This window comes from Stomoxys calcitrans, chromosome 1, assembly GCF_963082655.1.
Source record: "Stomoxys calcitrans chromosome 1, idStoCalc2.1, whole genome shotgun sequence".
NCBI lineage: Eukaryota > Metazoa > Arthropoda > Insecta > Diptera > Muscidae > Stomoxys > Stomoxys calcitrans.
The window spans coordinates 94,317,865-94,331,873 of NC_081552.1; the positions used below are offsets into that span (position 1 = coordinate 94,317,865).

Below are 14,009 nucleotides of genomic sequence, written 5' to 3' on the forward strand. Positions count from 1 at the left end.
TCGGAAAGGAGAAAAAAAGAAGAACACCCAAAAGTTTTTGTTTAGAAATTTTCAGAAGCAATGCATAAGCTTTAGCTTGAAATTACAATTTTCAAAAAATTAAAGGGAAGTAAGCATTAAGCTTCAATAAATTCAAATTAGTTAGCAGAAAAATTCAAGTTTAAGAAAGGATCTTTTTTAATAAAATTAGGGACTAAAGATGTTGAAATTTTCAAGAAGTTTTGCAAAGAAGCTTGTTTACTTTCCAACTCTCATAGATTTAATCAAATTATTTCATTACTTAAAACTCCCTGTGTGACTCTCTAGAACCAATTTTAAAAAAGTTGCTCTATCATAAGCCTAAAAAATTTAATTTTTCTAAGCCGCAAGAGTTCCTTCCCTTCCATTCCATTTTATTTTTCACTACAATCCATTTATTTTAAATTAAAATTTTGACATATGGAAGCATTTGCGAGTTAATGGCTTAAATTAATATAAAACTTTGCAAGTTTGCCCACAAATATTTAAGTAAAGATTAGCGAGAAAACTTAGGCTGTTGACGTTCAAATTTGGTTTGTACTCTTAGGGAAATTCAAAAACACGACTTTGGTAAAGAATTTGGGGTCAAGCAACCCAGGTTAACGTCTCCCAGAAAAAACGCCTAAACTGATATTAAAGTGATCGAGGCAATCAATATGGATTAGCGAGAAAACTTAGGCTGTTGATGTTCAAATTTGGTTTGTACTCTTAGGGAAATTTAAAATCACGACTTTGGTGAAGAATTTGGGGTCAAGCAACCTAGATTAACGTCTCCCAGAAAAACCCCCTACACTGATATTAAAGTGATCGAGTGATATGGCTGCCAAGTGAAAGGTATTTGGCTGCCAAGTGAAAGGTATTAAGTTGACATTGAAAGTTGAGGCTTAGGGTCAGGGTGCCTTTAAAGCCCGTTGAATGGGGAAAAGGACCGAACGGAAGGATATGGATCTTATATAAAAGGGTTTTTTTGGAGTAGAAACGGTTATAAACATTTTGGGTGGGAGTCGACCCTCCCCCAAAAAACACTTCAAATATGGGATGAAGAAAGAAAGTATAGAACGAATCTGATTTCAAATTTTTGGGCTTAGTTGTTGTTGTAGCCACGTTTGCATGTAGATTTGGAGATTCCACTATTCGAAACCTGTGGACGCGCCCGGTAGCTCCCAGCTAAGCTTTTCGTGATAACGAAAAACACCACACAGATTGCAGCTCAATGTTTCGGCCTGTGTGATGCTCATAAGTTATTCGGTGCCGGGCTTGGGGTGTGGGGGTGGGGGGATTTCCCATCCCTTCAGAAATTTCTCAAGTCAGTATGTAAATCGATCGGGACAATATGCTACTCAAAAGAAAGAGGTTTGGTCAAAATTTTAAACCAATTATCTGTAGACCCAAATTCGCTTCAAATTTTAGGAACAAAATACAGCTAAGCTTTAGCTCCTTAAAAATTTTAATAAGTTGGGTTGTGTTATTAGAATACGAATTTTGCAGTGACATTTGGGGCTATTGTATACAAGTCAGCCTTAACCGCTTATCCCGATCAATACAATATGAGAGCAGCGTACGAATCTGAAATCGATATTTGGATATGTGCAAAATCATGATATGAAACCAACATCTGCATTTGGAATAATGTGCCTTTAAAATTGGTGTGCGCTATACATATTGGTTTTAATATAACTAAGAAGAAATATAAACAAGCGCGTTAAGTTCGGCCTGGCCAAATTTTGTATATTCCTTCTCTCCACAATGGATAGCATGTGACAAGTGCTTTTAATCACTTTTTATACCCTCCACCATAAGATGGGGGGTATACTAATTTCGTCATTCTGTTTGTAACTACTCGAAATATTCGTCTGAGACCCCATAAAGTATATATATTCTTGATCGTCGCGACATTTTATGTCGATCTAGCCATGTCCGTCCGTCTGTCCGTCCGTCCGTCCGTCCGTCCGTCCGTCCGTCTGTCCGTCCGTCCGTCCGTCCGTCCGTCCGTCCGTCCGTCCGTCCGTCCGTCCGTCTGTCTGTCGAAAGCACGCTAACTTCCGAAGGAGTAAAGCTAGCCGCTTGAAATTTTGCACAAATACTTCTTATTAGTGTAGGTCGGTTGGTATTGTAAATGGGCCATATCGGTCCATGTTTTGATATAGCTGCCATATAAACCGATCTTGGGTCTTGACTTCTTGAGCCTCTAGAGTGCGCAATTCTTATCCGATTGGAATGAAATTTTGCACGACGTGTTTTGTTATGATATCCAACAACTGCGCCAAGTATGGTTCAAATCGGTTCATAACCTGATATAGCTGCCATATAAACCGATCTTGGGTCTTGACTTCTTGACCCTCTAGAGGGCGCAATTCTTATCCGAATGGAATGGAATTTCGCACGACGTGTTTTGTTATGATACCCAACAACTGTGCCAAGTATGGTTTAAATCGGCCCATAACCTGATATAGCTGCCATATAAACCGATCTTGGGTCTTGACTTCTTGAGCCTCTAGAGGGCGCAATTCTTATCCGAATGGAATGGAATTTCGCACGACGTGTTTTGTTATGATATCCAACAACTGTGCCAAGTATGGTTGAAATCGGTCCATAACCTGATATAGCTGTCATATAAACAGATCTGGGGATTTGACTTCTTGAGCTTTTAGAGGGCGCAATTCCTATCCGATTTGGCTGAAATTTTGCATGACGTATTTTATTTTTACTTTCAACAACTGTGTCAAATAAGGTTCAAATCGGTTCATAACCTGATATAGCTGCCATATAAACCGATCTTGGATCTTGACTTCTTGACCCCTAGAGGTCGCAATTATTATCCGATATGCCTGAAATTTTGAACGACGGATCCTCTCATGACCATCAACAAACGTGTTTATTATGGGCTGAATCGGTCTATAGCCCGATACAGATCCCATATAAATCGTTCTCTCTATTTTACTTCGTGAGCCCCATTGGGCGCAATTCTTATACGAATTGGCTGAAATTTTACACAGGTCTCCAACATATAATTTAATTGTGGTCCGAACCGGACCATATCTTGATATCGTTTTAATAGCAGAGCAACTCTTTTCTTATATCCTTTTTTGCCTAAGAAGAGATGCCGGGAAAAGAACTCGACAAATGCGATCCAAGGTGGAGGGTATATAAGATTCGGCCCGGCCGAACTTAGCACGCTTTTACTTGTTCAAATATATGGGAGTTAAATCAAATCGTAGACCGATGTGAACCGTACTTGTCATGGCAGTTGGAAGTCATACAAATATACCACGTTCATAGTTTCAGCCAAATCGTACAGTGATTGCGCCCTCTAGCGGCTCAAGAAGTCAAATCGGGCGATTATGTTATAAACCGATTTGGACCATGCTTGGCACAGCCATCGGAACGTACCGTGCAAAATTTCACCCAATACGGAGGCTCATGAAGTCAAATCGGGGGATAGGTTTATATGGCAGATCAGGTTTGGAGGCTCCGTAGCGCAGAGGTTAGCATGTCTGCGTATGACGCTGAACGGCTGGGTTCGAATCTTGGCGAGAACATAAGAAAAAATTTTAAACGGTGGTTATCCACTCCAAATGCTGGCGATATTTGTGGGGTACTTTGCCATGTTAAAGCTGACGGACTTGGCTAAATAGACCTAGAATGTCAAGACGATCAAGAATATGCTTACGTTTTTGGGTTTGCGTTCATTATTTCGATGAGTGACAAACGGAATAGTATACGCCCAACCTTTGTTGAAGGGTACATAGGTATGCCTTTAAGAAGGAAAATATGGAAATTGGTCTAAATGGGGGCTATAATAATATATAATGCAACATAGTTAAATCAGGAGATCGATTTAAATACGAGCTATATTTAAATCTGATCCGATGTGACATTTATTCGGCATGTATGTATATCGAGACTTCTAACCCTGTTATATAAGTCATCGAAATAGGACCAAAATACGCCTTTCCATGAGATGAAGACCCTGAATCCGGAGATCGGCCTATATGGCAGCTATATCGAAACATGATCCATCCTAGGCTATTTTCGCTACAGTTATGAAGTGGCCAAATAAAATTCATTGTTTTAAGTTTCGGAAGGACGGTTAAAAATACGGTTAAAAACATTTATTTGGGAAATCTACTTATCTGCGAGTGAAATCAAACAATAACGAATACATATGTACAAAACATCAGCTGAATATCAAAATTTGTAAATATTGTATGGTGATACAATAGCCAGAAGAACAGATTGAAACATGGATGTGGTTAATCTAACCGGATAATATTAGAATTTTACGATGATCACCTTCATCGCACTTCAAAGTTTTGTGAAGGGTGCGCCAGAGAAACTTACTTGTTTCAAAAAACCCGTTGGGCGGGGAGGAAGTCGGAAGCCCCAAAGTTTGTTTCTCTTTCTAGTCAAATGTCATCATTCTCTGGTCTAGGACGCAGCGGGCCTTCGCTGTCTAGAGCATCTTTAGTTTTTTGAATGTAGCTGGTTAAAGGAAAATGATCGAGGAATTTTTTCTTTCAAGCCTCGAAGAAAGGAACGTTAGAAACGTGTGATTTCAGCAAGATCAAGCCACAGCACACACACCACGAGAGTCACTAAATTTGTTGCGACAACAGTTCCCCGAGAGTCTCTCCAATTTCAGAGGCGATCGCCAATGAACAGAACGCTTCCACATTTGAGTCTGTGCGATTTCATAATCCGCGGCTTATGTCGATCGACCACAGACCATTGCACACCTCAAGAACAACATCCCCATCGCTATTGCCAACAAACCGATTGATATGCTGCAAAGAGTGGACGCGAATGTCAAAAATCGACTTAATTAGTGTATGCCCAATGGGGTTTACCAGTAACCCGATGTCATTGTCAAGACTGCATGAAAAAAAATTAGGATATTGTATTCTCAAATAAATAAAGAATTAAAACAATAACGGAAGTACTTTTGATTTAATTAACCTTTCAAATAAGTAAGTTTCTCTGGCGCCGCCTGTAGATGAATATTATATGTATGTAATGCGAAAGGAATGATATAATATCTCACATAGGTGTATAAAACTAGCATAATCCTGAGAGAAATGTCCCCAAACTATGAGGGTTTTTGAGTATAAGTCAACAGTTTATAGAATAATAGCAATATGGGGTATAATAAATCGATATTAGGCATTTGGGGAGACTGTTATAAATTGACGGCCTTATTCACAAAAAATAGGTTTATTTGGCAATTCTATAAAGGAAATCTGTCAAATAAACCTATTTCAAATCTACACTAAGGTTTGAGAATTAGGCCGTGATACTTTAATAGCCTTATTCACAAATCTTTATGAGGCCCTAATAGGTTTATTTGACAGTTTTATAAAGGAAATCCGTAAAATAAACCTATTTGAAATCTACATTAAGTTTTATGAATGCTGATGTTAATCTTTTCACAGAAATACTAGCATACACTTTAGGATAGTTTAACACAGATAAATACAAAGAATCAACTTGAATACAGTGAATCTACTTCTATGGTTCTTTTTTGTCCTTGGCCCGACTAAAAAAACAATATTATAACTATTAAAACTTCAAAATTTTTCAGTTTCCTATATATTTTCCTTCCCATCCAATGAAAAAAATTAATAGTTTTAAAGAAAAGAGTATAGTTACATACTTGCAGACATCTTTTTCTCCACAAAAATGCATTGCCAAACGACGCCAATCCTTATTGTAGAAGGCCTTTGATTCGAAACGACATGATGGATGTTTACCCACATCTACACAATCATTAAAACTTGTATCGAAGTAAGGTTTTGGGGGTATTTTAGAATCAGGATTTTTCTTCAATTGACTGTTAAATACAAATGGGTGCCTTTCTTCATAATATGCGCTCATAACTTTTTGTATGGGATCACGTATCATGCTTAAATAAATGGGCCTGGGCAAATCGTATGGTGTAAAATTAAGCCAATATCTATGCTCCGAATATGAAAAATAGCCCTCCAAGTCAAAGAAGTTTGTTAGAAATTCCTCTTCCTTTTTTATGTTTCTATTCATGTAAGGCCTGGGCGGTTCATCATTGGAATAGGCTGAAAAATCATTTATTTCCGATAAATCTTTCAATAAATCCTTCATTGAAGCACTGCCTGTACGGGGAATTTGAGTGAACAAAATTACATCACGTTCAGCGGTATGGGTTTTATTCAGATCCTTTGTGTTCAAGTCCTCATACTGGGAATAACAGAAATGAAATAAAGGACATTGTTAAAGTGGTGTACTTATTGTGAACACAATTCCAGGATGTGATGAAGAATGTTGATTTTTCTCTATAAAGATAAGCTTTGAAGTCTTTAAGAAATAAAGAAATAAATTTGAAATTCCCGAAACCTTTCTTAGAGAGCAACAAAACAAAAATTATATAAAATTAGTATAAAGAAATCCTGATAAAAACCTATGAACTCAGCATTTCGCAAGTGAGGTTACCAAGCTACTTCAAAGTTTCCAACAAATTTTATCATTAAATTAGGGTATAGCTTAATACTTTTGCAAACAATTGTGCTCTTGTATTACCCAGAAGTTCTTGATCTTTTAGGGACACTTATTTGCTCCCGGAAATAAATGAGGGCAAAATCTTAAAATTTTGAGAGAACCTAAATTGGAAAATTGGGAACAAGACCGAATAACAGTTATAGAGTAAATATAGACATTCATCGGAAAGTTTAATTGCGGTCAACCTTATAGTACACAGCATATCTTCCTGCAAATTTGAACATTTCATTAAGGATCTGGGTCTTACTTCTTAAGAAATGCTGTCCGATTCAAGTTTGAGGTCAATGATAAGGGACCTCCAATCGGAGTTCGAACAGCATGCTGCAGTGCGACACCTATATATACTATATAATAAGGACAACAGTTACTAAGAATAACATTGCACAAAAAGAGTAAGAAAACAGGATTACCTCTGTATAAGGATAACCCTTATTATTCGTAGACATGTAGGGCTTTGAATGGTGAATTTAAATTTGATATTACATTTTATATAATTCACGGATACTCGTTATGGAGATTTTTCCGGTAGTCACTTGTTAAAAGTGACTTAATTTTGTGAAAAAAACATATAATAACCAAAGGAAAGATTATAATCTATATTCTATATTACCTAATCTATATTCTTATTAACTAAGATTTCCTTGTAATCCACAACATACAATTTGTCCTAATCCAGAAAATAGTATAAGAGCCAGTTACAGAAAAACTCCCACAAATCATCAATGAGAGGCAACCATGTTTCAAAGCCTTCTACGGATGCTTACGATTATATAGGGACCTACGATCATGCGACCTAAACCTTATTGAAAACCTTTCTTATCGGTTTTATATGTTTTTATACCCTCCACCATAGGATGGGGGTATACTGATTTCGTCATTCTGTTTGTAACACCTCGAAATATGCGACTAAGACCCCATAAAGTATATATATTCTTGATCGTCGTGTCATTTTAAGTCGATCTAGCCATGCCCGTCCGTTCGTCTGTCTGTCGAAAGCTCGCTAACTTCCGAAGGAGTAAAGCTAGCCGCTTAAAATTTTGCACAAATACTTTTTATTAGTGTAGGTCGGTTGGTATTGTAATTGGGCCAAATCGGTCCTTGTTTTGATATAGCTGCCATATAAACCGATCTTGGGTCTTTAAGTTTTGCACGTAGTGTTTTGATAGCACTTCCAACAACTACGCTAAGTATGGTTTTAATCGGTCCATGTTTTGATATAGCTGCCATATAAACAGATCTTGGTTCTTGACTTCTTGAGCCCCTAGAGGGCGCAATTCTCGTCCGATTTGACTGAAATTTTGTATAACGGCTTCTCTCATGACTTTCATCATACGTGTCCAATATGGTTGGAATCGATCAATAGCTTGATACAGCTCCCATGTAAACCTATCTCCCGATTTTGCTTCTTGCAAGGCGCAATTCTTATCCGAATGACCTGAAATATTACACGATGGCTTTTACAATGTTCAGCATTCATTTATGGTCCGAATCGGACTATAACTTGATATAGCTCCAACAGCATTACAGTTCTTATTCAATATTCTATGATCGTCTAAAAGAAGATATCACATATAGAACTCGACAAATGCGATCTATAGTGGAGGGCATATAAGATTCGGCCCGGCCGAACTTAGCACGTTCTTACTTGTTTTCTCTTCTTGAGTTGTGTGAACTTCGAGAACCATTTTGGGTTGCTAATGCTTTAATTAACTGAATATTGCAATTAAGCATTTGACTAAGTGGTAACCATTTGTTTTTCTCTCCTTTTACATTTTAAGTTACAAAAAGTGGACAAACTGTAACTAATTACAACGTTTCGATAAGTGTCTCTATTATATTTCCAAGTGAATTTACCGAAAAAATCACCATATCGAGTATCCTCAAATTAAATAAAATTTAATATCAAATTTAAGATCGCCGTTCAAAGCCCAACATGTGTACGAATACTCAGGATTAACCTTATACAGTGGTAGTCATATTTTCTTACTCTTTTTGTGCAATATTATTCTTAGTAACTGTTGCCCCTATCATTTTTTCCATTACAGTATATAGGAAACAAGTTGACAGAGCAACGGCCCTGCATAGTGGTAACTGGTCTGTTTCATATGACAAGCTAGTGGATTTGCTAGCTAATGGACAAATAAATTGCACTTTCGGCTAAATTTAATTTAGATTTGTACGTAAACTAATACTAACATTCATCCAAAAAAATCAAGTATTAACAAAACAAACAAATAGGTCCGAGAGGCGGAAGCTTATAGAACTTTACTAGGGCATTGATGATAGCCCTCGGAAAGCTAAGAAACGTCTGGTAGTGGCGTGTCGACTGTGAGCAAATCCATATGTTGTCTGGCAATTTCTTTCCAGTTTTCGTTAAAATCCTTCAAAACTTGGTGATATTCATTTTGATGGTGAGACTAGGCCGATTCTTTCCATTTGGAAGAAGTTACTTAAGTTAGCAAGTTAAGTTAACAAGTTAGAGCACGTAAGTTCGGGCGAGCCGAATCTTGCATTCCCTCCATCATGGATCGCATGGTTCTTCGAATGAGTTTTTTAAATAGATTGGTGCTATGACAATTTATGAAAAAAAAAACACGTTCAGAACTTATTTGCGTCCTATAGAGGTTCAAGAAGTCAAATTGAGAGATTGGCTTATATGGCTGCTATATCGGGTAATGGACCGATTTGATACTTGGTACAGTTATTGTAAGTCTAACAAAATATCACGTGCAAATCGGTTTATATGGGAACTATATCAAAACATTAACTAGAAACTAGCGTGCTTTCGACAGACGGAAGGATATGGCGAAATCGATTAAGAATGTCGGGACGAACAAGGATATATATATATATATATATATATATATATATATATATAAATATATATATATATATATATATATATATATATATCTATATATATATATATATATATATATATATATATATATATATATATATATATATATATATATATATATATATATATATATATATATATATATATATATATATATATATATATATATATATATATATATATGTATATATATATACTTTGTTGGTTTTCAGTTCCAAGCTCCACATGTATTTTATTTGAAGAGGTCTTGATGCACAAACACCTTCGTTGAGGACAATATATTTTCATATATTTTTAAATGGTAAATAAATACTTATATTTAATATTGTTTTAAAACATAAACATTGATGTATACAAATGTTTAATTTGTTCTAAATTTAGCCATTTATTTACAATTGAAAGTTTATTGAAATTCATTCTAAATTATTCAAAGCTAAATATTGTCTATACAATCTTTGTTTGCAAAAATGATAGAATTCATATTCTCGAGTGAAGTTCTTGCGTACAATTTCCTTTACTTCTTCACGTATTTTAGGTTTCCACGTATTATTGTTGCGTTTCTCCTTGGCCAAGCCATCTGTTCGTTTGCATAAAAATAATGTTGAATGAATAAAATAGAAGCAATACCATACAAGGGACATTACCATAATATAGTTGGGTAACACCCCGAAAATATTTGGGTATATAATTTTCCAAAACTTTTAGGGTTACATTTACGTCTTCCCAAGAACCCACTACAGCATAATCATGTTCAACATTTTCTTTGGCCCTTTGCAAGGCCCCATATGAGTTGAAGGGTCTGCCAAAAAGGAAAATTAATTCTTAAAACGTTTCAATATGTTAACAAATTTTACATATCACCTACTCGCATACGGGATCATGACCACAAAAGAATAATGTTTGCCTTATATGCAAAGCTTCAGTTTGGGTAAAACTAGCACCCTGCTCATACACACATTCGGTATCCTTGCTGAGAACGCAATCATGAAAGTCTTTCTTATAAAACTGGGTGCTGAGGAACTTCTTCGTCACTCGATAATTTTGCACCACACTCCAAGGTGTTCGTCGATAATAGAACCAGCTAATGACTCTTTCCACAGGATCACGTACCATATTGATGTAAATTGGTTGAGTCATACCATGCTGACGAAAGTTTATATAATTGACATGCATGCTATAGGCATGGGCCTCGCCCAAGTCATCTAGGACATTCAGTAATTCTCCTTGTGCTACCTCACCCATGTGATAATGAATGGGGTGGGAAAATGGCGCCCGACTTATGCTGAAGTCGTTAATCTCACTTAGCTGGCGCATCAACTCAATCAACTGCTCACTGCCTACCTTGGGCACACGATTGAAGAAGAGAAAATCTCGACGGGCAAATGGCGTATTGTTTAGTAACTTCGGGTTAAGCCATTCCAGCTGTAGGTAGATAGGTGGGACAAAAATAAAAAAAAATGATATGGAATCAACTTTAATACAACACCTCCATGAATATGTGCCATCAAATCCCTTCCCAGTTACTATTACTATGCTACAGGCTTTAGAGCAATATGATTGTTATAATTGCATTTGAAAAATTAGTCCCGATTGGGAAAGCAATAGGTCATAGGAAATTGAGATTTTGGCAAAGGAATAGCTGGGGGAAGGTAATTTGAGATGCATTATATATAAAGAAGTAAAATTGAAAATTTTACCCATGAACATTCCACTAAGGATCAGGGGCAAACATCTCACATATCAATGAGTGCATTCCGATTCAAGTTTAAGCTCAATGATAAGGGGCCTCCTTTTTATAGCAGAGTCCGAACAGCGAGCCGCAGTGCGACACCTCTATGGAGAGAAGTTGGCATAGTACCTAACAAATGTCGCCAGCATTAGGAGGGGAAAACCATCGCTGAAAATTTTTTCTAATCAGTGTAGAACTTCTCTACTAAGTAATGGCGCTCTGTGCCATTCGCCATTCGGATGGGGCTATAAAAGGTGGTCTTTCATCATAGCGCAACCTAATAAGAGAGAAGTATTCACCTTGCGTCTTAATGAAATACACCTTGTGTCTTAATGGAATGTTAATGGCTAATTTTGCATTTTTACAAGGTGGAGAACGGCATAGAAGTATGAGACCTTTACAACAATCCATGTAAAATTTTGAAACTTCAGCATCATGCGGTCCCCGGCAAAAAATAGGTATGAAGAGTATAAAACTTCTACTATCGTAAATTGCTATAGAACAAATCTGGAAGAAAAAGTGGTCGCATATGCACATGATGTGCCCATTGATGTTAAGAGAAAGTTTACCGGCACTCTATACTACTTCAGAAAGCCCTTCGAACGACAGCGAAGTGGACCAACGACCTGGGCGTAAATCTGTCTGCTGTTCTATTCAGCAAGATATACTAGTTACCCATGTCTCCTTGGGAGATGATAATATTCCATTTGTTGAGAGCGCAAAGTACCTACCCACAAGGTAGCTTCCTGGGACCAATTCTCTATCTTATATATAATTTTCCTACGCCGCTACATCAAAACTGATTTTCTGAAATCTTTGCAAACTACATACTTCTAATTGCAACCGGCCACAATAAAATTGAGTCTACAAAAAAAAAATTAAATCAGCATTAAACGTTATGTACCAATGGACCACGAAGCGAGGTCTGAATCTAAAAAGTAGTAAGTCAACTCACATTAATTTTTCGATAAAACAAACACAGTTTAAGCCGCTGTATATGTACATGAATCAGGTGCCATTTGCGAATTCTTCATAATATCTTCGGATAACCTTAGACTCGAGACTCAACTGGAAAGAACACACCAAGAACAAGTAAAAGCGTGCTAAGTTCGGCCGGGCCGAATCTTATATACCCTCCACCATGGATCGCATTTGTCGAGTTCTTTTCCCGGCATCTCTTCTTAGGCAAAAAAGGATATAAGAAAAGAGTTGCTCTGCTATTAAAACGATATCAAGATATGGTCCGGTTCGGACCACAATTAAATTATATGTTGGAGACCTGTGTAAAATTTCAGCCAATTCGTATAAGAATTGCGCCCATTGGGGCTCACGAAGTAAAATAGAGAGAACGATTTATATGGGATCTGTATCGGGCTATAGAACGATTCAGACCATAATAAACACGTTTGTTAATGGTCATGAGAGGATCCATCGTACAAAATTTCAGGCATATCGGATAATAATTGCGACCTCTAGGGGTCAAGAAGTCAAGATCCCAGATCGGTTTATATGGCAGCTATATCAGGTTATGAACCGATTTGAACTTTATTTGACGCAGTTGTTGAAAGTAAAAATAAAATACGTCATGCAAAATTTCAGATAAATCGGATAGGAATTACGCCCTCTAGAAGCTCAAGAAGTCAAATCCCCAGATCTCTTTATATGACAGCTATATCAGGTTATGAACCGATTTCAACCATACTTGGCACAGTTGTTGGATATCATAACGAAATACTTCGTGCAAAAATTCATTCAAATCGGATAAGAATTGTGCCCTCTAGAGGCTCAAGAAGTCAAGACCCAAGATCGGTTTATATGGCAGCTATATCAGGTTATGAACCGATTTAAACCATACTTGGCACAGTTGTTGGGTATAATAACAAAACACGTCGTGCGAAATTCCATTCCAATCGGATAAGAATTGCGTACTCTAGAGGCTCAAGAAGTCAAGGTCCAAGATCGGTTTATATGGCAGCTATATCAGGTTATGGACCGATTTGAACCATACCTGGCACAGTTGTTGGATATAATAACAAAACACGTCGTGCAAAATTTCATTTCAATCGGATAAGAATTGCGCACTCTAGAGGCTCAAGAAGTCAAGACCCCAGATCGGTTTATATGGCAGCTATATCAGGTTATGGACCGATTTGAACCATACTAGGCACAGTTGTTGAATGTCATAAGAAAGCACGTCGTGCAAAATTTCATTCAGATCAGATAAGAATTGCGCACGCTAGAGGCTCAAGAAGTCAAGACCCAAGATCGGTTTATATGGCAGCTATATCAGGTTATAGACCGATTTGAACCATACTTGGCACAGTTGTTGAATATCATAAGAAAGCACGTCGTGCAAAATTTCATTCAGATCAGATAAGAATTGCGCACGCTAGAGGCTCAAGAAGTCAAGACCCAAGATCGGTTTATATGGCAGCTATATCAGGTTATAAACCGATTTGAACCATACTTGGCACAGTTGTTGGATATCGTAGCAAAACACGTCGTGCAAAATTTCATTCCAATCGAATATGAATTGCGCACTCTAGAGGCTCAAGAAGTCAAGACCCAAGATCGGTTTATATGGCAGCTATATCAAAACATGGACCGATATGGCCCATTTACAATACCAACCGACCTACAATAATAAGAAGTATTTGTGCAAAATTTCAAGCGGCTAGCTTTACTCCTTCGAAAGTTAGCGTGCTTTCGACAGACAGACGGACGGACGGACGGACGGACGGACGGACAGACGGACGGACATGGCTAGATCGACATAAAATTTCACGACGATCAAGAATATATATACTTTATGGGGTCTCAGACGAATATTTCGAGTAGTTACAAACAGAATGACGAAATTAGTATACCCCCCATCTT

General features: G+C 37.2%; 2 protein-coding genes across 3 annotated transcripts in view; both read right to left on the bottom strand.

The window, feature by feature from the left end:
* The window catches only part of LOC106095086 (heparan sulfate 2-O-sulfotransferase pipe-like), a 507,727-nt gene that overhangs the window by 106,560 nt on the left and 387,158 nt on the right, over positions 1-14,009 (bottom strand). The gene's annotated exons all lie outside the window — the stretch shown is intronic.
* LOC106093261 (heparan sulfate 2-O-sulfotransferase pipe-like) lies at positions 9,817-10,895 on the bottom strand. Its single transcript, XM_013260308.2, has 4 exons — positions 10,890-10,895; positions 10,269-10,825; positions 10,048-10,202; positions 9,817-9,980 (listed from the first exon to the last, which is right to left on the bottom strand). Exons 1-4 carry the CDS (start codon positions 10,893-10,895, stop codon positions 9,817-9,819), a joined length of 882 nt encoding a protein of 293 aa, XP_013115762.2.

Bases quoted from the DNA above. Each gene is read 5' to 3' on its own strand.
- LOC106093261 (XM_013260308.2), bottom strand. The intron at 10,203-10,268 runs GTAGGTGATATG...CCTTTTTGGCAG, and splicing joins GGTCATGATCCCGTATGCGA to ACCCTTCAACTCATATGGGG. The intron at 9,981-10,047 runs GTAATGTCCCTT...GCAAACGAACAG, and splicing joins TGTTACCCAACTATATTATG to ATGGCTTGGCCAAGGAGAAA.